The 27,079-nt window shown below is 45.1% G+C and overlaps 1 protein-coding gene across 3 annotated transcripts in view; it reads left to right on the plus strand.

The window, feature by feature from the left end:
* ATAD2B (ATPase family AAA domain containing 2B) overlaps positions 1-27,079 on the plus strand; it is a 790,780-nt gene that overhangs the window by 189,360 nt on the left and 574,341 nt on the right. For all 3 annotated transcript variants that reach the window (XM_085610606.1, XM_085610608.1, XM_085610607.1), the window contains exons 5-6: positions 12,536-12,638; positions 21,249-21,369. In XM_085610606.1, coding sequence (XP_085466732.1) covers positions 12,536-12,638; positions 21,249-21,369 — 224 coding nt within the window. The remainder of the gene's footprint in view (positions 1-12,535; positions 12,639-21,248; positions 21,370-27,079) is intronic.

The raw sequence follows: 27,079 nt of genomic DNA on the forward strand, positions 1-27,079 counted from the left end.
GCGTTACTTAAAAAAATAGCCTTAACAACTAATCCAGTTTCTATTCCGCATCAACGAACCAGTTAACCTTATGGCAACTTTACTCCGTATGAGATCGATTTGAACCTCTGCAGATTTGAAACAGTTTTTAAGTTCTGTTAACAAAAGTATATGTTTCTTTAAATTTGACAAACTTATTTCATTTCAGAATTTAAATAAGTGTGACATCTCAAAGCATTGGATAGCGTGGAGGGAAGAGTATGCATCGTGCTCTGCCAGAACAAAAATGAAAAGCCACTAGCTCAAATGGTCTTGCCCTCTTTATCAGTTGTATTCCTGACACGTGTGCATGCCGTTCAGATGGCCACTCCTCTGCGTAGCTCTACTGCTGGCGCACTCCATTCAAGAACAAACTTGAAGTCAGACCGCCAATACTTAGAACCTTGCTCAAATTCCTTGCCTTTTGAATTTTAAATAATATAGCTGACTACGATTCATTTCACTATGTGAATCTATGACTATCTAAAGGGGAAGAAATAAAAGTTACTTGTCTGTAATTGCATTGATATATTTCACAGATCTTATTTGCAGCCTTTCCCCCTTCCTTTCTGATGCTAGTTTTATGCCTACAAAAATCTAAAGTTCGAATGACCTCTCGGGGATTGTAGCACAGAGCTCATCCAGATCATTGGCTGCAGTTTAAAGCTTCGAGTGAGATGACGGGCTGCAAATGTGTTCTTAAGTATGCCGGTTTCAGTTTTTCACTGATAATTCCCAGACTAACCGTGTACAATTTAAGCATGTGAATCAATTAAAGATGCATGTGTCAGGAAACTTTAAATGCATATAAGAGACTTTTTATTCGAGGCATATGAGCTGCAGAATTCATAGTTGCATACATTGCCATCTGGTGTTGGGCTCGGATGCTTGCACCTTGTTGTTTTCTTGGAAAAAGTCTTTTGTTGTCACGAGATGGGTGATTCCTCCCTTGGATGATAGTGCGCATGGGCATCGACTCCATCCTCAGATTGTTTTTTTTTTTGCCATCGGGTTCGGATGTAACTTCATTGCTCTGGTTCGGTACCGTGTTTTCCTAACCTTTCGACGCACAAACCATTGCAACTCTACGGTATTGTTTTCGTTTGCGTGCCTTTCGACGCACTAACTCTAATTCGATTCCGGTTGTCGACGCGGGCCGCTGGGCCTATCGACGCCATTCGGGCCTACGGCTAATGGAAAGGACTCCATTCAAAAAATGCCCCCAGTGTGGAGCTAAATTCCCACACAGCGACCAACACAAGGTCTACAACCTTTGTCTCTCGCCTGAACACGAAGAAAAGGATTGCCAAGCCTGTGTCTCCTTCCGGTCAAAAAAAACGATTCTTGATTGCCGGGCTCGATGACACGTTATGGCGCAACAGGCTGCACCGGTGCCCGAAGACCTCTTCGATGAAGGCCCGATGTTCCAGAGGCAGAGGATTCGGAGGAGCTCGACATCGTATCCGAAGCAGATGAGACTGACTCCGATGACCATATCACTCCAGGTCAATGAGTGAGTAGAACTGCCTCTGCTCCAACCCCACCCGACAAAACAAAGGCTCCGGTCAAGACTTCGCCTGAAGGCATTAGTCGTGACCTAAGGAAAACTTCAGAAGCCCCGCCTCCGGGCCTGGCTCTGAAGACAAAGGAAAAGCCTTCCAGCAGCTCGGGACCAAGCAAGTCGCACGTCGGTGCCCCAAAAACACCGTCGATGCCGAAAGCGGGAACACATCCTACTCCCGCTGTCCCCAAAAAAGCCACGGCACCGAGCACTCCGGCACCGAAAGAACAGAAGGCCTCGGATCCGAAGAAACATCGACAACCTTTGGATCTGAAAAAGATTTCAGACTCGACACCGAAGCCGAAGGACTCAAAAACCCCTTCTAAGGCTCCAGATCCAAAATCGAAACCACGTTCGGAACCAAAAAGGTCGCGCCGAAGGGAGATGCTGAAGAGGAGGAACTGTTTCGCCCGGATCCTATCGATCCGAAACAAAAAACATTGCATGTGGACCCTAAAACAGGCCAATATTGTCAATATCCCGTGGAACAAGAGGCAATTGGACACCCCACACATCTCTGAGGTGCCTGTGAAGAAAAAAGACTGTGCAACTTCACCATTAAGACCCTCTTCTCCTGTTCTTCCTACTAAACCTCCTTCTCCTCCAAAGTCTCACATACATCCTCCATACCCATACACACAACCACAGGATGATGATGACCTAGGTGATGGAGGTGGACATATTGACCCTTACAATGATCCTGATGATGACACTAACAAACCACAGTACACATGGGACAACTACAATGATCCTGTAGATCCTCCAGACCTTCCTGATACAGATACATACCCAACAAGGCCATCTTCCCCAGATGACAACATTGGATTTAGTCAGCTCATTGATTGGGCTGTCCAATATCATGGCGTCCAAATGCATTCAGACCCCACAGAGGGAGATTTCCTCATAGACACTTTTGCACAAAGGACAGTACAAACATTACCCATGATGAAAGGTGTCATCAAACATGCTCCAGATTTCTTCAAAGACCCTGTCAGGACCAGGATTCTCAATCCTCGGATTGTGAAAAAATATAAACCCGCCCCTAATGATCCCACCTACATTAAAGGCCAACTCCCCTTAGATTCCCTGGTGGTGACCAATGCTAGTAAGCGTGCCAACTCTCAGACCACCGGTGATGATCCATCTCCAGACAAAGATTCTAAATTACTAGACGCTTCAGGCAAAAGAGTTTCCTCCCAGGCAGCTAATCACTGGAGGATAGCTAATGCACAAGCATTACTTGCCAGGTACGACAGGGCTCACTATGACGAGCTTGAGAGCCTAATGCAGCATTTACCTGACCAATACAAGGCCAAAGGCAATGATCTGATTCAGGAGGGCAAGTTGATAACAAACGCATCCATTAAATGTGCCCTCGATGCAGCAGACACTGCATCTAGATCAGTCTACACTAGTGTGTTATTACGAAGGCACGCATGGTTGCGCATTTCTGGGTTGAACGAGAAGTGCAGACTACTATCCTGAATCAGCTCTTCAATCAGGAACAACTTTTTGGCCCAGCTGTAGACCCAGCCTTAGAAAAAATGAAAAATGATACTGTGTCTGCAAAATCAATGGGAGCATTACAGTCTCCATCTACACAAGGCTCCTTTCGTCGCTCCTTTTATAGGGGCGCATCCAAAAACATCAGCACAGACACTGCTTCCTCCTCCTATAAAAGTCCCACACAAACGTTCCCCAACAAGGGATATTTCAGAGGCGGATACAGGGGAAATAATAAGGGGAGAGGCCGAGGTAACGGCACTCATACCTCCCCCACTAACATACAGTGACTTCCCTCCACTACCTCCAGACCATTCCACTCCGGTCAGAGGAAGACTCTCGCAGTTCCTACTTGTGTGGAATTCCATCACTACAGACAAGTGGGTAAGACAAATAATCCAGTATGGTTACTGCCTGGAACTTAATGCAACTCCCCCCAACATACCACCCAAACAGCGTCCAATGTCCATAGAACATCTAACGCTCCTCAAACAAGAAGTTCTCTCCATGCCTCAAAAGCACGCAATAGAACCAGTTCCACTAGAACTTCAAGGTACAGGGGTTTACTCCCTGTACTTTTTAATCCCCAAGAAGGATGGTACTCTCAGGCCAATATTGCACCTCAGTCCTCTCAACTTCTACATACAGTCGGATCATTTTCACATGATCACTCTCTAACAGGTCCTTCCACTGTTCCAACAAGGCCACTTCCTTGCCACACTAGATCTCAAGGACGCCTACTTCCATATTCCCATACACCCTGCTCACAGGAAATATCTAAGGTTCACAGTGGACAGCCAAGGTCCTCCTATTTGGAGTAACCACAGCACCCAGGGTCTTCACCAAGTGTTTTGCTGTAGTGGCCACACACTTGCAGAGGCAGCAGATCCATGTGTTCTCATACCTGGACGATTGGCTGATAAAAGCCAAATCGCACAATCAGTGTGTTCATCATACTCACCAAACAATTCAGCTGCTACACAACTTGGGGTTCACAATAAACCACACCAAGTCACACCTACAGCCCTCCCACCTACATCAGTATCTAGGGGCCACAATAGACACTTCCAAAGCACTAGCATACACCAATCCAGTCAGGATAGCCAGTATGCAGACTCTCATCACAAAATTTCAACCCCAACACTCCCTTCCAGCTCGAGTGTTTATACATTTTCATAGTATCTCACGCAAGACTTCAGATGCGGCCCTTACAGGAATGCTTAGCACGTCAGTGGAATCAGGCTCAAGGTCAACTTACAGATCTCGTGTTGGTGGACAGCTACACACATTGCTCTCTGCAGTGGTGGAACACACAAAACCTTTCCAGAGGGCGGCCGTTCCTAGAGCCAGTTCCCCAGATAGTGCTAACAACAGACGCATCACTCACCGCCTTGGGAGCCCATCTCCTAAACCACAAAACTCAGGGCAGGTGGACCACTCAACACAAAGTGCTCCACATCAATCACCTAGAATTACTGGCACTATTTCTAGCGTTAGTCATTCAAATCACATCTCCTCAACAAAGCTGTCCTGGTCCGTACGGACAATATGACAGCAATGTACTACATACAGAAACAAGGAGGAACACATTCTTTGCAGCTGTCTAACCTAGCGCAAAGCATATGCAGATGGGCCATTCCGCAAAACGTATATCTTCTGGCAGAACATCTTCCAGGAGTGCACAATCAGATTGCGGATCTGCTAAGTCGTCAGACACAGCAGATACATGAGTGGGAACTTCATCCTCAAGTTCTTCAACCATTTTTCTACATGTGGGGTCACCCAGACATACATCTATTTGCCACACACGTAAACGCAAAATGCCCAACCTTCGCTGCCATGTTCCAACACCCGTTGTCCAAGGGCAATGCGCAATATGGATGAACTGGTCAGGCAGATTTGCGTACGTTTTTCCGCCACTCCCACTCATTCCGCTAGTAGTACGCGAGCTCAAGCAACATTCTCTCAAAATGATCCTAGTTGCTCCCACATGGTCACAGCAACTGTGGTTCACAACACTCCTCGAACTCTCTGTAGTTCCACACCAAAAGCTACAACTCTCCCCAAGACTGCTCACGCAGAACCATGGAGAGATAAGACATCCAGATCCAGCACAACTGAATCTAGCAATCTGGCTCCTGAAGTCCTAGAGTTCGGGTACCTTAACCTCCCACCAGACTGTATGAACATTATCAAAGAAGCCAGACGCCCTACCGCTAGAGCTTGCTATGCAGCCAAATGGAAGCGATTCTGCATTTACTACAATAACAACAAAATTGAAACGCTAGATACTTCCATTCAGAACATCATTTGCTATTTACTGCATTTGCAAAGATGTACTTTTGCAAACTCATCCATAAGATTACATCTGGCTGCCCTTGCCGCCTACCTGCAAAACAGATAACATTTGTCATTGTTTACAGTACCCGCAATAAAAGCCTTTATGGAAGGCCTTAACCCCTTCAGCGCTGCGCGGATTCCCCCGCGGTGCTGAAGGGTTCGAGCGCGGGCGGGGCCATGACGGAACGGTTCCGTCATGAGCACAGCTCAACCGATGCTCATGACGGAACCGTTCCATCATGAGCATGGAAGGGGTTAAAAGAATAATTCCACCCAGACTGCCGCCCTCTCTGGTGTGGAACCTAAACATTGTCCTTACTAGACTCATGGGTCCCCCATTTGAGCCTTTACACATGTGAATTGCAGTTCCTTACTTGGAAAGTAGCTTTCCTCGTCGCAATCACCTCACTCAGAGTAAGTGAGATCCAGGCTTTAACCATACAAGAACCATTCTTTATTTTTTTTTTATTTTTTTTTTTTTTTGGTTTTTCAAAATCTTTATTTTACACAAATCCAAAAGAGAATTTATTGATAGAGGTCCCCCCATGTCTTAATGCGGAATTTAGCCATAAAGTTCTTAAACAATTGTTCCTGCAAAAGTGGCAGCTGGGGATGGTATGCTGGGGGAAGTAGTGGAGAATAAAGCAGCGCAACGCGGGCTATCTTCGCAATGTATCTCCACGCCAGAATGGAACTAGAGACCGTGGTGCGGTACACCGTTCGCGTCTCTGGTGTACTCAATATTGCTCCCTCCAGTGGGATAGGATCGACCAGCCAGTGTTCCACAGCCGTCTGTGGTAGGAAGGGAGTGGGGCGAATCCAATGATAAACGTAGTGAGCTTGTGCACTATAATAGTACATCTCAAAGTCCGGCAAGTCGAAACCGCCCTGCGCGAACGGGCGGGACAATACCTCCCAACGAAGACGCGGCTTCTTCCCTCCCCAGACCAGACGGATAAGTTCAGACCTCAGAAGTTGAAAAAAGGATTTGCCTGGGTAATATGGGATATTCTGAAAAAGATAAAGGATCTTCGGAAGAACCACCATCTTGATGAGGGAAGAGCGGCCTGCAAAAGAGAGGGGTAGCGTGATCCATCTGGTCACGCATGCTTGGACATGGTCAAACGTGCGGCCATAGTTCATCCGCATCAGCTCCTCGCGGTCACGAGAGAGAAGTATGCCCAAATATCGAACCTCATCCATGTCCCATCGTAGGGGGTAGTCCAGAGGGAACGGTTGGGCGGCCGCAGTCAGCGGAAATATAGTGGATTTCCCCCAGTTGATATGGATACCAGACATACCCGCGAAGCGAATAAACTCCCGGAGGATGGGATTTAGGTTAGTAGCAGGATCACGAATGTAGAGCGTGATGTCATCCGCATATAGGGAGATGAGCACCTCTCGCTGAAGACAACGCAGAGCCTTATCTCGGTGGTGTTGCCGGAGCCGGGCAGCCAGCGGTTCCATCGCCACTGCAAACAGCAGCGGGGATAAGGGGCACCCCTGACGGGTACCACGCGACACCCCAAAGGCTTCCGATATGAGCCCATTCACCCCCACCCTCGCAACCGGCCGGTCATAGAGGATATCAATCCAGCGCGTGAAACCCAGGGGCATTCCCATGTTACGCAAAATACAATTAAGATAGTCCCATTCCAGGGAGTCAAAGGCCTTGGTGGCGTCCAAAAAGACCGCCACCAACGGCAATTCCGGGTCTACATTGTGCATGATGGAAAATAGCGTCCTGAGATTATTGGAGGTGGCCCTGCCAGGGACGAAGCCTGCCTGATCCGATAACACCAAGCCTCCCAACAACAACTGTAAACGATTAGCCAGTATTTTAGTCAAGATTTTGGCGTCACAGTTAATTAAAGAGAGCGGGCGGTAGGAGTCACAGAATTGAGGTGGCTTCCCCGGCTTTAATAAGGAGGTAATCAGTGCCTCTTGCATAGATGGAGGGAGTGTGCCCGACTCATGTGCCTCCAGAAAGACCTCCTGGAGTACCGGAGCCAAGATGTCTATGTATGCCTTATAAAAATCCATGGGTAACCCGTCCAGACCCGGGGCCTTCCCTGGTGCCATCTGATTAATCGCATCTCTAACCTCCTCCAGGCCTATCGGTTCCGCCAGAAACTCCCGCTGACGGTCTGAGAGCCAGCCCAGCGTGAGCTCCTTCAGGTAATCGTCCATATCTAGTGCGCCGACTCTGGTAGTAGAGTAAAGTGTGGAATAGTGTGTAGTGAAAGCCTCCAAAATCGAGTGTGTGTCACGTATAGGAGTTCCATCCTCCCCCTCCAGCTCCAACACGAAATTAGAGCCTCTCAGGGGGCGGACCGCCCCCGCCAAAGATCTACCGGGTCGTTCCCCCTCCCCGTATGTACGAGCCTTGAAATACTTGCCCCGGAAATTTACCTCTGTCAGCGGTGGCCATGTAGTCCGACAGTGCCTCGCGGTATTTTGCCTGTGTATTTGTATGTCGGCGTAGTCTGGGCTAGTCTCCAGGGTGTGGAGTGTGGACTCTAATGTATGTAGCGTGTTGCGGAAGGCTTTCAACACCCCGGAGCCCTTAGAGATGCAAAACCCCCGTATTGTGACCTTGAGCGCTTCCCATAAGGTGGCCACTCGGTCTACTGACCCCTTGTTACGGGACAGGAAGTCTTCTAGTTCTTGAGACAATTCAGCACGGAACAGTTCATCAAGTAAGATATTTGGCTGGAGTCGCCACGTGGGGGATCTACCTAGAATGTCCTGTAAACGGAACTTGGCCATTACCGGGGAGTGGTCAGAGAACGTTCGGCCGACATGCTGCACATCCACCAGGGAGGGGGCTAAGGCTCTATTCACCATAAGGTAGTCCAGTCTGGCCCATGTTGCATATGCATTGTTCCAGTGCGTGACTTCCAGGGAAGTCGGGTGTAAATGACGCCAGGTATCCACGACATCCTGAGTGTCGCATATGCCCCTCAGATATCTATGTGTGTTAGTATAGTGGTGTATAGAGGGGTTGGACCTATCCATAGCGGGGTCTAAGACAGCGTTGAAATCCCCCCCCCAGATGAGATGTGTGGATCCCACCTCTCGGATCTTGTTCCAGAGAGTAATGAAGCTGCTCGGGTTATCGCAGTTGGGACCATAAGAGCAGGCTAGGGAGATAGTCTCGACACCCATCCTGCCCCATGCTAAACAATATCGACCCTCTCGGTCTGTGCAGTACCCAGGGGAACATAGGGAACGCCTCTTTTTACTAGAATAGTAGTGCCTCTTGCATAGGAGGAGTAGGGCGCATGAATCGAGTGAGCAGCCCATCTGGCAGCGAAGGTGCTCCCGTGGAGGGGGTCCATATGAGTCTCTTGCAGAAATACAACCTGGACATTCAACCTGTCTAAGGCACCCAAGATTCGTCGTCGCTTTCTCGGGTCCCCCAGTCCCCTGACATTCCAGGTAATAGCAGTGAGCAGCCCCCCCCTTCCCGCTCAGCGTGCGTGGCGTGAGTCACGTTTACTAAAAGAGGCAGTACAGGTGAAGAGGCCCTTTAGGCAGCAATTCCACAGGTTCAGTTGTCTACAAAAGGTGGCATACTGTGTTACTTCAAAAAATATGTGTGCAACGTTCATGCTGAAAAAAAAGAACAAACCCAGAACATTCCCTCGAGGACCCACCCACCCACCCACTCCGACATCCCAATCATGTCGGGCATCACCCCCACCCCTTACAATCCTACAATGTCCTAACATTTACTTATTGGGGAACACCCAAGAGGGGGACACTAGGGGTCCAGACCCGCCATCCCACTCCCCCGATATCGCACCCGCTATCCCCCGGAGCCATGGTCCAGCGGAAACGCAGGAGGGGGGAGGTTGGTGCCAGGGTGCATTCAAATGTAAGCATCATCGAGGAACCAACTAAACCAGCAAGGCCTAACAAGTGGTAGCTCAATAGTAGAGGGCTAAGATACACAGGTATTTGCATGACCAGCACTAAGCCTCAACAGAAAGGCATAGGAAGAGCAAGGCCAACCCTGGGAGTATCAATAATGTAACATGATAACAGCTAGAAATCCCAACTCAGTCAATGGCAGAAGTGGGGGATCGGGAACCAGCCCTCTCTAATGGGGATCGGGTTGGTTCGGAAGATGTTTTGCAGTCCTTCAGAAAGAGGTCAACTTGGGACGGATCCTGAAATACATGGGGTCTGCCAAGGTGGACCACCCGCAGCCGGGCCGGGTATAACATAGAATATTGAAGTCCTTTTTGCAGCAGTCATTTCTTGACCGGTCCAAATTTGCGACGTGCCTCTTGCACTGACTGTGTAAAGTCCGGGAAGAAGGACAGTGTGGTATTTTCATAGAGGACAGGTTGCTTTTCCCTGGCCAGTCGGAGCAAAGTGTCCCGATCTCTGTAATTTAGGAAGCGGATTACTACAGGCCGCGGGGGCGCACCTGGCACGGGGCGGGGGCCCAAAGTGCGGTGAGCCCGCTCCACCACCAGTTGTGGAGAGAATGCATCTGCGCCAAAGAGGTCAGACAGGAGTTTTTCAACAAAGTTCCATTTTCCCTACGGAGGTAGACTCCGCCAGACCAATAAGGCGTACGTTGTTGCGACGCGATCTCGCCTCCAAGTCCTCGTTCTTGTCGGCGATGACTTTCAACAGTCTCTCCATGTGCGAGACCTTGGAGGCGGTGACCGATGCCCCATCCTCCAGCTCCGAAATCCGCTGCTCCGCCTCCTTGGCCCGTTCTTCCTGCTGGTCTAGTCTGTGCACTACGGAGTCTAAACGACGAGACATGCCATCAATCTTAGAATCTATGGAAGTGAGGCTGGTCTGCATGTTCAAAAGGAGCGCCTTCCAGTCCACCTCTTCAGCGTCGCCCCCCTCAGACTCTCCATCTCCCGGCGGTGAGGCCCTGGGTTTCTTCTTCTGGGACTCGAATGGGAGCCGGGACTGCTAAGCGTCAGTCTTCCCCATTATGTCAGGTGACGACCGAGTCCTCAATCCTGGTAGCCAACACGGAGCAAACTCAGTATGACAGTCAACGGCTGGGTGCGTGCGGCCGTGTAGGAACCGGGCAGCACGTCAAGTATTCCTCAGCAGGATTCACTCCTAATGGCCGCCAAACGGGGAGCCCATAGATATGCAGCAAGATGGTAGGATTTCAGCACAATGCGACAGTCAGGGGCCCCCGCCAGGAGGAAGGCCTCGGTCCCCGCCGTCAGCACTAGCCGGGCACCCCTCCAACCGACCACCAGCTCGAGCCGTCCTCCAGCGCATGCAGCAATCCCCTCCGCGGTCAGCGCTGCGACTCGCAATCCACTAGGGTCGCCGTGGCAGGGGAGGGTCCCACGCGGGGGGCCAGCAGCGCCGCTCCCCAGCAAGGCGCCAGATACCGTTCGCGACCACTGCCCCCCCGCAAGGTTACCTCAATCCGCAACTCCCCGTCCGGGTCCAATACATATGGCAGGCACGACCTCACAGCAAGCTCAGAGGCGGGGGCAGTCACAACCAAGGCTCCACTGCAGCCACGGGGGGGCAGGGCTACGCCGATCCCCACAAGTCCTCCCTCCGTCGGCCCCCTCAGCCTAGAATCGTCTCAGGGCGGTTGCTTAGGATCTAAAACCTCCCGCAAGGCCATAGCATGCCCCCGCCTTACCGGCTCTTCGGGCGGTCCGCGAGGGTCAACAAGTACCCCCGTATGTGCGCCGGCTTCCGACCTCCTCCTCTGTTGTCGGCCGCGTTTCGCGGCCTAGCGCGCACGCTGGATCCCCGATGCAGCGTATGCGTGGCAGCCGGCCTCCACGTTCCAGGCGAGTGGCAGCAGCGGCCGCAGGAAGTTTCGACGGTCGCTTCTGCCGAACCGTCGATCGGATTGATTCCAAAATCACTGTGGGCAGTCACCGGTCCCAGGCCCAACAGTCGAGCCTGTTAAATCTGTGGCTCCCCGATGCAGGATGGAATAGTGAAGCATGAAAGCGCCCGGCTGGCGAGAGCCTCACAGGTGTGCGGCCATGTTGGTCCGGCGCCCTCTAGCGCCCCCATACAAGAACCATTCTTACAATTACATCGTAACAAGGTCGTTCTTAGAACAAATCTGAAATTCCTTCCCAAAGTAATCTCTGCTTTCCATCTTAATCAATCTGTAGAGTTACCAGTGTTTTTCCAAAACCCAGACTCCGTAGCAGAAAGAGCTCTTCACACACTTGATGTCAAAAGGGCTTTACTTTATTACATTGACAGGGCTAAACCTTTTAGAAAGACAAACCAACTGTTTGTATCTTTCTCTCCACCTCATAAAGGAAATCCCATCTCCAAAGCTGGAATTGCCAGATGGATAGTCAAATGCATTCAAATATGCTACCAGAAGGCAAAACACACATTAACAATTCCCCTTAAAGCGCATTCAACACTCAAACTAGGGGCTTCCATGGCATTCTTAGGGAACATTCCCCTAGAAGACATTTGTAAAGCAGCGACATGGTCTACTACACACACCTTCACCAAACACGATTGTGTAGACGTGCAGGCGAAGCAACAGGCTTCTGTAGGCCAGGCTGTTCTTAAGACACTTTTCCAAACCACTGCAACAAATACAGGTGACCACCACTAGTGGAGACACTGCTGTACAGTCTATGCAACAGTATGAATTCTGCATTTCATATGCCTCGAACGGAAAATGCTACTTACCAGTATGCATCTGTTCTTGGCATGTAGAGCTGCAGAATATCATACGCCCACCCGCCTCCCCGCAACCTGTATCTGTTTCAGTGATATCTTACTTAGATACATTCACATGGACATATTTTCTGTTTCTTACAAACTCCATCAATTCCCATCATGGCGAAAAACTATCTGAGGATGGAGTCGATGCCCATGCGCACTATCATCCAAGGGAGGAGTCACCTATCTCGTGACTACAAAAGACTTCTTCAAAGACAACAAGAAGGTGCAAGCATCCGAGTCCAACACCAGATGACGATCTATGCAACAGTATATTCTGCAGCTCTACATGCCAAGAACAGATGCATACTGGTAAGTAGCATTTTCCTTTACTTATACAAGTCTCAGTAGGGACATCTGAAGTGATTACTTTGTGGTTTTTTTCACATGAAAATTCAATAGTACTGCTGAAGCTGTTCTCCAAGAAATGGACAACATTAACATCAGACGAAGTGGAAAATCAAGGGAGGTGGAGCGCCTTAGAATGTGGACAGACACAGAACTTGTAAGTGGCAATATTTGTTACTTTTTCGGTAGAAGAGTACATCATATTACAGAGGTTTTTCAATGTAAAATATAAGCTCTCAAGGTTTTTTGCTGAAGGTCCTGGAGAAGGCTGCAACTGTGCAGTGTTGGGGTTTATGGAAAAATATCACTGGCTAGCGACATGGCAATTGGACTTTAGATAAATCAGTGAGCTGAATGGAGACTACCTCCTTGGATATATAGACTACAACCCTGAACATTTTGAATTGAGTCCCCCTGGCGTTGCTGTTTAAGCACTTTGACCAAAGTTTCGGAATTGGCAGAAAAAGGGTGTGCCTCAAATTCAACAGACAGACAACCCCAAGTTAAAAAAATGCACGTCTTTTTGGTGTTTAAACCAATACTGTTAGGAGTGCCACAGGGATCATGCCCGTCTTCTTTGCGGTTTACTGCCTATGTACACCATAACCCAATTCACAAACTTGTCTGTGAAGTTGGTTCTAATTCCACAGTTATGCGGATGACACTAAAGTTTTCTTCCTCATTTCTGACAATTCTCAGGAAGATCAGGACAACAGTAGCAAAGTATTTGCTAATGTACAGCAGTAGTTGTCGGAGATTTGAATCATCCTAAATTCAGAATACTTGTACGCCATACTTCATTTTGAAAATAGTGGGTGAAATATACAGTCCTACCCAGATTGATGCTGTCGCAATCCCAATAAAAAAGGAAGCCTCTAAGTGTAACATTTGACAGACTGTCTCTGGCCAGCAGGTTTTACTCAGATTGTCTCTAAAGGCTGTCAGCTCAGACTGTTCAGATGCGTTCACTTTTGTTTAGGTCTGGCCAACAGACAGCTTTATTTGTTTCATCATCTTTGTGTAATATAAAAATAAATACAAATAGGGACATTGGTTAAGGTCACTGTGACTCTTCTGTAAAACATTTGATTCTGGCCCCTGCATCATACAGCAGGGGGGTCGTGAGTTAGCGAACTTCAGCCACTGAGTGTGCTGGTGTTTTTACTAATTGCATGTTCACATTCAACTAATACAAGAGCACTTCAGCCTCAGGGCTGGTGGGCCAATACTTTATCCTTTTTTAGTGATCCTTGTGTGCTTAAAGTGTTTTCCTGTTAAAGTTATTCAAAGGCCATACATTTTTTTGTTTGCACCAATAACAATCATATTTTCCCGTGATGTACACTGCCTGCTTGAAAGCATCTGTACTGTCACATTAAGATGATATGCAATGGATAATTTCTTTTAATTTAAAGTTTTAATTCGAAGGATGTGGCAGTACTTTTTTTTCTGTTTGTGAAATATGTTTGCAATAAAAAGAAGCAAGAACTATATAAAGGAATATCGTGATGAATTTAGTCCTGCCCTATGTGTGCGGACTCGCTTCCCAGCCCTTGGAAGCAGTAGACAGACACCCAGTAGTTAGTATTTTGTAATGCAAACTTATTTATTATGAACACTCCACCTAAAAAGCTTGTGTATTAGATTGACGGTAATTATCATAATAATCTCACCTGTCCTGATAACGCAAATGAATACTAAAAGTACCCAGAGTATTTTACAACATTCATCCCTTCTTCCTGTTCTAGTTTAGTGCAGTTTCTTCCTAACACCTGTAACTATATATGTATGCATTGTTAGCACCATAATTATGGGAGCAGTTAGTAATTTTCTTGGTATAAATATATACCTTACAGCTGTTGGCCTTCAGTTGGATACAGTCTCGCTGGCAGGCCCCTCAAGAGTTATGATCAGTGATTGTTGTTCCTCCCGAATCTTCACTTTATACTCTTCCCCCAGTGATTCTGGATGGAGAAAGGAGGAGCTGTTCCCTGCAGATCCTCTCATAGATTTGCTCTGTAGAAAATGGGTCTGTTACCTGAGCTATAGACAGCATTCAGATATTGCAGAGGCACATGGAAGATTGAACAAATGTTTATTTTATTGTTTCCTTCAATAAAGCGATCTGTGCAAGTTGAGATGGCCTTAAAATTTCGTTCTGCAACTTTCAGAAATGATTAGGTCTGAAATGCAGTGATCTTGCCACAGAATGGGAACGTGTCTGTTCTGTTAGCACAACTGTCTCTTAAAATTAGGTTTATATTAATATGGTGATCTTATTCACATCAGTATTTCATTCAGAATATCCGTGTTTTCTGGCCTCAAGCCTGTCACATACATACTCTAAAAGAGTTCATGCTTTCATGTTTACATAGTCAGGCCTGGCTTATTTGTAACATGTCTCTGGAATATGGAAATGATCCATAATATGGGAACATTTCTGCATCACACGACTTTGTCTATTGTTTCTTCATCGCGGCAAACAGAGATTAAGGGCTTCTGTGTACTGAAGGTAGCTACAACTCTTCCACAAAAGCCCACCCGAGCCATTGAGACACAGGTGCTCAAGCAGTCTAAGGCAATCTAAAAGCTCTTGAACAGACAATACCACCTTCCCTAAGGCAGGCCATTATTTGTAAATGGGAACCAGCCAGCTTAATTTGTTGTGTTTGCAGCTACTTAACTGAATGGAACAGCACCATCTTTGCACATATTCAAGGTAGTCCGAGAAAAAATGATAACGTTTTTGGACGGCATGGCTGCTGTATAAGTTTTAAAGCCATTTTAACGCTCTAATGGATTTTTAATATTTCTATGATACATTTCTTGTGAAAATTAAAACTGTTGAGTAAGTCTGCCTATGAATGGGCATTTTCAGTTATTTTATTTGGAGGGATTTCTTATGTGCTTCTTTACATATTTTATTGATACTTAAATGCCACTTTCTTATCCCTTGAAAAGCACAAAGCACTTTCTGTAATATTTATATTGCACTCATATCCCTGGTAAGTTTTTAAAGTACTTAGCTTTGCATTCAGTTCCTTGTCACATTTGGGGGTGCATGGTTGAAAGGGTGATATTTGTAGAGGTGGTGTTTGTAGATTGTCATGTATGTAACATGTTCAGTGGGATGCTTGAGATATGATAATACTGGGAGCATGGTGCGTTGAATGTCACTGTGGACAAGCATGGGGTGTTGCAGAGAGTGTGAGATTGGATATAGTTGAGCTTGTGGTTTTTATCATTTTTAAGGATTGACAATTGTGAATGTAGAACCTGCTGTAGATGTGGATCTGTGGGATTATGTGGAGTCTCCCTAGAAAGTCAAGAGAACAAACCCATTGGAGGCACTGTCAAGCTACCAAAGGAGTCCAAGGCCAAGTCCATCCTGGAGTGACAGTGGAACAGTCCACTGGAAGCATTGTTAAACCAACAAGGGGCACATAGAAGAGTGAGAGAGTACATGTGTATTCAAAGTACTCACAAAAGCAATCCTCCCAAAACAAAAGTGTTTTCAGTGAAGGACAACCGATGGGAGGAGACAGAGTTTCTTAAACCGGCAAGACACTACTGTAAAGTGCCTAGGACCTATCTGTTCTTGACCTGAATGCCCTGGGGCTTTAGGGCCTAGAAAAGGATTGGGCATTCGCCCGTTATTTATAGAAATTTAGTTTCTTATTTAACTGTTCAGGGATCTGGCATGTGGGCACATAGTGTTTATTATTGTTTGAGTTTAATACCAATACGAGAATACCCTGATGTGGCACTTTGGTAACTTTTCCTTTGCCCTGTATGTGTGATAATCTCAAATGAATTGTCCTCTAAGGTAACCCAAGTCCCACATTAACAATAATCTTCAATTCAAATTGCCGCTCATCACTGCAGGGCTCAGCTACCATAGGCCCTACTCATGTTTTACATACTCAATAGAAACTACTTTTGAGGTGAGGGACTCAAGCATTAGTTCCTTGAACAAAAGTGTAAGTCCACGGCCAATTTGTCAACAGTTTATAGCGAGAGAGCTTGGAAATAGTCCAATTCCCTGAGAGCAGGAAAAACAATCATGCTGAATTCATCTTCGTACCTCAAATTAATGTTTAAATTCTTGATGAAAAATATGTAAAAACAGGTATAAGACCAGCCATTTGTTTTGTTCCCCACTGGAACTTTTACAGGGATTAAAAAGGACATGTACATACACAGGTCATATACATACGAAGGACATGTACAAACACATACATAGATTACAATTGTATAAAGGAACCCCCGCTTTTTTAAACAATGAACTAATATTCCAATGATATAACCTTTGTATTACATTCCAATGATCCCTAAGTGTTTCTCTCACCAAGTGATAGCATAACCTGTATATTGAACATTAACTTCAAGAGCAGAGTTAAAAATTAAAGTATGTTACATTTAATGTCCTAAAATTGGCGTTTTTAGAAATTTGAGCAATATGAGATTTTGCATAGCCAAACCATAACTTAATATGATATTATATGTACTCAAGCAGGCATTGCAAGCATATATACCTGTCAGGAACCCTGGAATGTTCTGTTAGCAGGCCAGGCAATCTTGCTTATTACACAAATGAGGCACTGCTATGTCTCAATGTAAAGCATAAGCCTCATGTTAACATAAAAATATGCTGTTTACTTAGAATATTTTTGCAGCAAAACCAAGCTGAACTTCTCAGTTCAAGATCACCAAAATGATAGGCTCACCATTGCACACATTCAGAACCCGTATCAGCAAATGTATCGTGTTATTTTTCATAATCAGAATCTCCTTAAAGTAAAGCACTATCATACTGAGTCCAACTTTCAAGTCACAGTATAATGCTTGACATATCGGGAATTGCAAACACAAGGGGATGAAGAACGGAGCGCTGAAACTTTTCAGACACTCAACCCCCAGTCACATATTTGGGTTGAATCCATCAGCGTTCTTTAGCTCACTCTGACACCCCAGTTAAGACCCAGCCATATGCAAATCAGCCCTGACCCTGTTCCTCATGGAAACAGTCCAGCCTGAACTGCCAAGCCAGGTCTACTCTGGACCAGAAACAGGCATCCTAGGACCGGTTTCGGGGTAACACCCCTCATCAGCCAGGCTAGCTTGAATCCAGTGGCAAAGTGAGCAAGGGACCCACATCCGAGCATACCCTGCCAACTTAGGGCGAACAAAGCAAACACAAGAAGACGATGGACAGAGCGCTGAAACTTTTCAAACACTTACCCCTGTCACAGATCTGGGTTGAACCTATCATTGTTCTTTAGCTCACAATCGGGAATTGCCACAGATGGTGGTGTTCGGTTATTAATTTTGCATTCCATGATTGCACACCCAAAGGCCAGATTCCATCCTGTAGACCATCTCTTAAAGGGGCTGAGAAAATTTTGAAGATTCACATTAACCCAGATATGTTGCTGTCCAGCCTCCTCCCAAAGCCACACACTTGTTGTGCAAACTCGCAACTTGGTGAAAAATCACTAGATTGTGTGGACAATTTTCACCTAATAGAACACAGGCTACCTTGCAGCAAACAGCTGATTGTGAGCTGATGCTGAACAGCTAAGCATCAACACCAACACTGATTCAAGATCCATAAATATAACAAGATATGTGAATGAGGCATTTCTGAGCATGCCGTCGGAATCTGGAAGCTCCACCTGACACTTTCCCTGCCTCTTGTTCAGTTCTGAAAAAGTCCACTTACATAAGTCGCCTGTTCAATCAGTTTGTTGTCATCCTAATGTTAATTCTGTCACCAACTGATGATTATGATGCTGAAACAGATTTATATGGTGACCTGGTAGGACATCCTAGAGCTAAATGTTATCCTAGGTCTTCCATAATCCTGTCTTACCTACGTTCTTTTGCATTTATTTTGATCAGTGTTTATAGGAAACTTCACAGCACAGGCTGATGTAGTTACTGCAACACCAAACCATGGGAAAGGTCCAGCAATTGCACCTTCTGGATAAAGATGGGAAGGCTTTGGAAGTTAAGCAAAAGAAACGTTCTATTAAAGCATTACTAAACATGATTCACCATCATGTCCTGTTACTGTTTGTGAAGTGCAGACAACATTGTGGTATTTCTAGGGTTTCTCCCTTTAGAAAAGACACAAAAATGTATTTTGTTCCTCAGCAGTAGAATTTGACGGCAGATACCTAATTTCCCAGAACTAATCAAAACCCGGAGAAGTAAAAATGTGACTATTCAGAGTGAAATTCTCAAGTACAATTTTGATCTTGCAGCAGTAGGTTACATACAAGCCTTTTTTGGTTTTCAAGAAAATACTAGATTAAGAAAATAAACAGTTTTCCTCCATATCTTCCTTAATCGAGCATAGCTTTTATCCAAGGTGCTAGAAGGCAGTGCAGTCTGACAGCTTTTAGGCAACACTAATACATTTGCATGATATACTCTTGACTTTTTATCAGCCAAGGATCATTTATCCCAGGTGGGAGCAAAGGCCTTCTGTTTTCACAAAGTTTGGTCTCTAATTACTCAAGACCAGTGGGATCTGAAAATATTCTTGAAAGGTTCACCTTGGACCTTCCTTCAAATCCTGCTCTGTTCCCAACAAAAGTTTCAGAAGTCCTCACCAGAGCTGTTGCTGGAGCTTAAGAAGCATTTTCTTTTGGAAGTTACTGGTTTGGCTTCTGAACAAGAGAATGCCACGAGCTTTATTTTTTCCTGGTACTTAATTATCCCAGAAAAGATTAGGGGCATAATTGTAATTAGTAGATTTAAATAGCGCATCTTCTCAACCATGAGGCTATCCAGGCGCTGTCCATGGGGAGATTAAGTGATTTTCCCAGAATCACAGGATGTTGAGCCAACACGGAGGCTGGAACCCGGATCCCCAGCTCCAGACTTGGCAGCTCTGGCCGCTGTGCCACACCCTCTCCTAGGCATCAGACCTATCTCTGACCTGAACAAATTTTTCTCCCAGTAGACATCTTTCATATAGTCACTCTGGTGCACATTTTGAAGGTGTTCTCTTAAAGTGACTTGTTAGCATCTGTAGAACATCTAAGTGACTTCACTTACATTGCAGTCAGGATAGACTTTGGGCAATACCTCAGGTTTATGTATATACAACTCAACACCCAAGAGTGGACTTGTGAGTGCTTTCTTTAGTGAAGTCTTTTCTTTATCTTTAGGAAGTGCAGTTATACCTTTAAGCCAATGACTATCAAATAGGAGCACAGTATCCAGCAGAAGTTCAGTTTATATGTGCTTTGCAGTACAGTTCTTTGTTAATGGCCTTTTCTCTCACTGCCTTCCTGGTCTCCCAACTCGCTAAACTATCTCCATCACAAGATGAGAGGCATTGACAACAATGCTCAGACTGCAAACTTTTTAATTGTGGTTTCATAGGCTTTTAGGCATTTTGTTTAATTTTATTTTACTATTCTGAAAATGAGAGCTGTTGTGCGGCCTTACTTTTAAAAGGAGAAGAAAAGTCTATGGAGAGCCTTTAAACAAGATATTGCATGTTCCTCACTAATAGAAGTTAAAACTGATTGGCCTTCAATCTAGTTATGAATTATTCACATAGCCAAGTTTGGGACTGAGGACAAACACTAGTGTCCCTAGATTGCATTCCCTTCCCCACAAGAACAGCCAAGGAGTCTCTTGGGAAGGATAGATCTTCCAATCACTCCAGAAAAAAGAACCCCTGGCTAATTTACTTTTGAACTATGCCAGTCAAAAAATATTCTCAAAAGGTTGACCTATTAAATTTTCAGCAGTAAAGACTCTATCTCTCACCTGTCCTTTGAATGGCCTTTTTGCTCCAATAAAAGTCAATATATAACATAATTGCTTGTGTTGTATACTAGTCTCCAAGAAGTTTTTTGTATTGTCTTCTGTACTCGTCTGTGCCGTGATGGAAAGAACCAACCCTGCCTGCGTAACCAAAGTCCTAGTCCAGCAGATGCATAATGACCAGAGCAACTCTACATTGATATTTCTGTTAGGAAAACATGCCAGACTATGACCTTAGTCATACCATACACAACTGTCTTGTTTTGGCCAGATGCCCACATTGGTTGCACTCAGCTTGTGATTGCTACTCCTTCGACCTTTCTCCCAGTTTCGGGATCTACTGTTTGTCACCCGTAATGAAGATCTAATGATGGAGAATGAAAATTGATTTTCTATAAACCTAGTTCCCCTCTGAAGTCACGTTATTTCCAAACTGAGCTGTCCATTATTCCCTGGTTTTAAGCTTTAGATAACTGTTCTGCGATGTTTCCCAATAGAAATCCTATTTTAACTTTAAATGCCTTTTTACTAGTGTTCTTGGGTCCTGCTTATCTCGCATAGTGTTTTTCACTAGTATGAATATAGTGGAGAGTCCAAGAATTTTAACATTTTTGCTGATTCGTGCAGGGAGTATTAAGAGATAACAAAGTATTTGTACATTGTTCAGTAAAAACGTATTTAAATATGCTGTGGGATTTATAAAAGAAACCAGCATTGAAAATGCTTTATGTACATGAAATCTTTGGCTCCTGTAACGTCATCCTTTTTGCTAAGGGAGACTACGGTATATCATACTTTGAACCAGCTCAAAGATTCTAACTGTGTGAGGACTGGTGGGGTAATTGTGACCCCTACTTACCATCTGTAATTAAGTTTTAGACTGCTGAATCATTTTGTGAATGTATTGATTGTACTGTGCAACATTCCAGGAATTTGTTTATGAACAATGTGCCTTGAACAATCTTCTGTCGGACAATTCTAGGAAAATATGGATATGTACTCCAGAGTGAAGCGCAGGAGAAAGAGTTTGAGGAGAAATGCATACGGCATCCAAACCCACGATGATGAGTCTTCTGAAGGAGAAGAGGAGGAGGGGACGGAAGGTAGATAACAAAAATATGCACTACCTAAAATAAAATGGATACTGAAATGCTGATTTCATTAGAACCTTTGGTTGATGGGTGCTTCCAGAACTTGTTACCCGTTCTACATGAAATACTCTAACAGTTGCATTGTGCTCTAACTAACCTCAGAATAAAGTATACAACCATGATTGTGAAAGCTTTACATGTTTTACATTTAATCTCCCATTTCCTCATACATGTATTACTTTTAGGGTCTCATGTGTTGTAAGCAAAAGAAATCACCAGGTCAGATATTTTTCATATTCTCTGCCTTAACCCGGTTTTCACCTTCCACTACAAATTTCTTTTCAATATCAAAAGCAGCATCTATTTTGGAGAAAGGAGGATGGGAGGACAGCTAGGCTCCTTGCAATCCACCAAATAAACTCTATGGTAAAGATGTGGTATATTAACTGTGTGAACTTGACAAAAGATGATGATTAGAAGTCTCATTTGAGAGGGACTTGACCAGCAATAAGCCCGAAGATCCCAATCAAAAGAGCAAGTGCCATCTCATTCACATGGTGCCATCATAGAAACAAAATCTACTTTGTATGTTGCCAATATTCTGCATGAGCTTTATTGCCAAAACGAATGCACGCCAGCTTTACACCATCCGGTCTTTTAAATATTGTGGTCATCTGTGAAATGCAGTTTTTCAGAGGTTCAGCCGCTTAAAATTACATCCTACTCTCCTTCCTAACTGAATTGGATTTGCTTAGGTTGCCTAGCAGGATCAGAAAAAGCCTCTCTAAAATGCTTTTACTTAAAGTTTTTTAGCTCTCCATGTGTAAACACCTCTCTTTGCCTACCCCCATATCACCAATTTCCACACCTGTGCTGTGTTTTCTGGCATCCTTCTAAAATACTTTATTGAAAAGAATTTTGTGTACTATGCTGATTTCGCTTGACCCAGTACTCTGTATAAGAATGCTAAAATCTTCTACTTTCCACCATTTTCGGGAATTGTAGGAGTACCTTTTGTCGCCCTTCCCACAAGAGTTGGGTTTTTACTCCTTATCATATGTACACAAAAAATGCCTTGCCATGTTTTGTCAGGCATGCCTTCCCCAATGGGCTTTAATCAAATTGTAGGACGTGGTAAGCAGTTTTCAGCAGCCAAAACACACAAAGCCTGTGTTTCTTGTTTGAGGAATCTGCATCTTATGAGATGCTGCCTCTTTTATTGTAGAATTTGCAGACTATTTCTATCTGTTCAGAAAGGACCTGGAACTGAGAGTGACTGGAATGTATATTGGTTTTGAAGCAGTTTCATCTTAGTAAGCAGGATTCCATGCCAAGAGTGGCCCCTTATACGACAATGTCTATTGGTATCACCGCTCCTATTCTGAATCATTCCCTTTAAAGGGTACACACTTGAGAGAACCACTTTGAAAGAAAGCATGGAGCTTTACAACTTAAGGACCAATGGTACCACAATCATTGTTTCAAACTGAACATGTTCCAATGGAGAATTCGAACTGCCGTCCATTCTCCTTAGAATATACTCCCTAGGCCTCTAGGTGGCGCCATGCAGCTCCATGTTGGCTCTGTACAGCCCTAGAAGTGACAGAGCTGGAGCCCCATATGCACCACCCCTGCATGCTGATGTTGGTTCCCTTCTTTCTGTGCCCTTGATGCAGATCTGAAGCTCCGATTCCAAATTTGTCAGACTTCTAAATCTAATTCCAGTGTGTTCATGTACACCTACAGGTTTAAACCATGCTGCGACCAGAGTAAAGCAATGTCAGTAACCGACCTGCACAAAATGTCTTTCTGGTGTCTGTGTTCAGGCAATGACTCATGTGCCCAAAGGCAATCTATGAGCGGAAGGCAGAGCCTTATGTGGTTATAAGTAGTAGTTATGGCTAATGCTCAAGTCCTACTCCAAATTGTGGGCGCGGACTCTGTCCCACTCCCAAGGCTATTCCTGCAAATGGTCAACTTTGTGCTGTATGTCAAGCCAAGTGCAAACATGAAAAGGCAAGGGGGTGCTCAAACCCATCCCAACCAAAAGAGAAGGCATCATGATGTGAGTTTTGTTACCATTGAGGGATCTGATCATGGAGCATATTCCTCAGCTGATAACGGTATGCCATGATTCCACCCGACCATCTGTGATACTACACAGATTGAAGCCTTTGGGGCTGGGGGAAACGCTGCTGAATTGTGTGTGCTTGGGTCTGCCTCTGGTATGCATTGGGCCCCCTCGCAACTGAAGAGGCCCCAAGTCAGGTTACCGCCTAAGCGTTCTTTATCAGTGCCATCTGATCCTTTGGAACCTGTTTAGGGCCCCGTACCAACATCAGTATCAACATTGGTAAAGCTTCTACTATGGCTCCAACATCTGAACTGATGGCACAGGTGCTGAAAGATAATCTAGTGCGGATTCTGATGTCAGACTCCAAACCGCGTGCAGCTTGATCTTGACTGACGTTGCTCTATGACATTACGAAAGTGCAATTGTTCGTTGTCCATCCTGACTCTGACCTCATGCCTCTACCAGGGCCGATGCACTAGTAGAGTCTCGATTTATCTTTTTGATTCTAACTCTGAACAAGGACAACCCAGAGTTGAGATGGAGATGGTTGATTCCCTCTTATTGCACAGATGGTAACCTTTAGATGGATTTACAAAAGGCCAATGGGCTTGACACCTCTCTGGAGGCAGGGTTTGACTCACCACTAATGGGATAAAGTTCCTCTATTGCAATGGTGGTCCGGCAACCAGCTGAAGTCCTAGAATTACAGCAGCCCTCAGACTAAACCAAAATATTCTTCCTTACCGAAATTTTGCAGCCTGATCCAGCCACATATGATTCTTTTGTCGCTTTTAACGAGGCCCTCACCAATACGTTGATGGCTACTTGTTTGTGCCCACTATTGAATATATAAGTGGCTAGGTGTCCCAGACTGACTACTGGCTATCCTGGTTTTCTGACTAAGCATCCTACTTTAGAGAATCTTGTGGTTCAAGCTTCAACCAGTAAAGTGTATCCCAATTAATGTCTCAAAACTCCAAGGGAATCCAAGAGGATTGATGCTTGTGGCAAGCATTTATTTCATCTTCCAGTCTAGTATTGCATATGGCTAATGATGTCGGCCTATTGGGCTTGCCATGCCTTTTGGGACATGGCCAGAGAGATTTGGCCTTTGGTCCCATTAGACTTTCGTGATTCTATGGATGAGACAATTTATGGTAGACAAGACGCAGCCTAATATATCTAGATGTTCTAGATACTAGTTATTGCCTGTGGTGGGTAGTTGGCACCAGTGTTGTGTTTGACATGCATGGGTCTGTTCCACAGGATTTTCCAACGATGGACAAGCCTTTTTCATGGATACGCCTTTTGATAGCTTACACGTCTTTGGTGAAAAGGCAGAATTTGCGTTGAAGCGCTGTAAGGAAAGTAGAGCTGCAACTCGCTCCTTGTGCCTGTTGACCCATGGCTTGCTGTTTCCTCACCGCTTCAAAATGTTCAGAGGCTATTCTAGAGGGGTGACGTATAGGCAAAGTCAGTCTCCCCAGTGGCATTAATTTCCTGGGGCATTAATTCTTCCATTCCCACACCCCTACTGTAACAGCCACCAAACCCCTTTAGTTAACTCTTAGTGGCACATGGCCATCTATTAAGAGACGGGATCCAGCACTTACACCCAAGGTTGCAATCCATCACGTACTGCAAATGGGTCTTGCAAATCTTTCAGCATAACTATGACCTTTGTCTTCTTTTTTCCCTCCAAACATTCCCCCCACATCAGAGATCTTTTCAGAAGATCCCCTGTCTATTATTCTGTAGGAAATGCGAGCCTTACTCTTCAGGGGTGCTATCGAGATGGTACTGCACTCAGAAAGAAGAGTGTTGTTATGCTTGTATTTCTTTCTGTCAACAAAGAAGAGCGTCCAACCTATTTTAGACTATTGACCTCTGAATATCATCTTACAGAAGGACAAATTTAAAATACTCATGCTGTTCCATATCTTGTCTTCCCTGGGCCCCCTGCAACTGGATTGTGTCCTAGGACCTGCAGGAGACATTTTCTTTTTAGAACAGTCCTGTAGTCCCACATATGTTACATGCTGCTAGGTAGGACTGGAGTATTTTCATCTTTCTGTACTTTGTTTAGGCCTCCCCAGTGCCCCTCTGTTGTTCACAAAAGTGATGGCAGTGGTTGTGACCCATCTTTGAGATTGGGGATATCGTTCTTCCCTTGCCTTGACCACTGGCTGTTAATGCAAGCTTGCCACAATCAGTTGTAGACCACCCGCAAATGATGGTGAGCCTCTCGACGACATTGTGGTTCTCAAGCAACAAGCTGAAATTGCACCTGACTACTTGGCAGAGGCTTCCATTCATTGGAGCTGTCTTGTATACAGTGCAGATCAGGGCCTTCCACAGCTGCAGTGAGACCAGACATTCAGTCTACATTTCTGATGTTTTGGCCTGGTTGCTAGGTCATGGTGTAAGCAGCTCTAAGACGTCTTAACCTCCTGCATCCTCATTTGGCATATTCTGGTTCTGCAATGGAATTTGAAGTGGCCCAGCATCAAGGAAATCTGACGGATGTTATCCAGATTTCATAAATGACATCTTACAATGACTGACACATCCACAGTAGATGAGGGGCTCCGGTCCTCTTTGAACATCTTATTACCTGTTTCCATCAAAAAACACCAAAGAACCCTTCTCCCGACACCCTGGTACAATGACTCATTATGCGAACAAAAAAAGCCATGTAATCATCTAGAGAGGGTGTGGCGTAAAACATATGAAAAGAAAAATTAGGCAATTTACAAAAAAAGCATTAAAATACAACCAGAAAACTTGTCGCAAGGCTAAAGCCTCATTTCATTCGAGTAAAATCACTGTAACTCAGAACTGCCCCGAGACTCTTTTTCAGGTTGTGAAAGCCCTTTCCGACCTGACCAACACTCCACCTCCCTTCCTCAAACACTGTGCGGAAATAGCTGAATCCTTTACCAAGAAAGTGGCCGATATCCATGCGACTATTTCCAGTACTGACGAGGTCAGCTTTTCAACTAGTCCATCTTAGGTAAACGGTGAGTTCTATGAGTTCCAGCCTTTGGATAACTACTAATGAACAGAGGCATTTTGCTTAGGTATATTGGCGCCACTCAAGAGAATAACACATGTATTTGTACATAAAAGCACTTATTTGGAAGACGGTGCTGTAAGGTGAGGAGAACCACCAACCTCCCCAAAATAGCGGCCAAAGCCAACAAAATATACAAAGAAATCCTCAGCACACTTCATAGATGTATCAACAATTTGTTAAGTGCACGATGTAAGCACAAAATATACACAAGTTATTTCAATTCTTATTTTCTTTCTTTATTCTTTTGGTCTTGCTTCAGACAGCCAACACGTGTTTTGTCGCTTACACCGGGAATCATCCCGCGACTTTCTCAAGGATATGTCATTTCTGATAAAGACCTTTCTTTTGTGGTGATATTTCCAACTCACAAAGGGATTCAGTATCTTGCGCGGTCAATAAGGCAGTCCATGCATCTGAGGGATCCTATTTTGTCCCCAAATCTTGAGCTTGCGAGTCTGACGGTCTCGTCCCAAACGCCATTCTCTGCGTATGAGCTACACGGAGAGCGACATTTGGGACGATTCCAGCCTTTGGATGCCTTATTGTTTTATCCGATTCTAAAATCCATTAAA

This window comes from Triturus cristatus, chromosome 6, assembly GCF_964204655.1.
Source record: "Triturus cristatus chromosome 6, aTriCri1.1, whole genome shotgun sequence".
Taxonomy (NCBI): domain Eukaryota; kingdom Metazoa; phylum Chordata; class Amphibia; order Caudata; family Salamandridae; genus Triturus; species Triturus cristatus.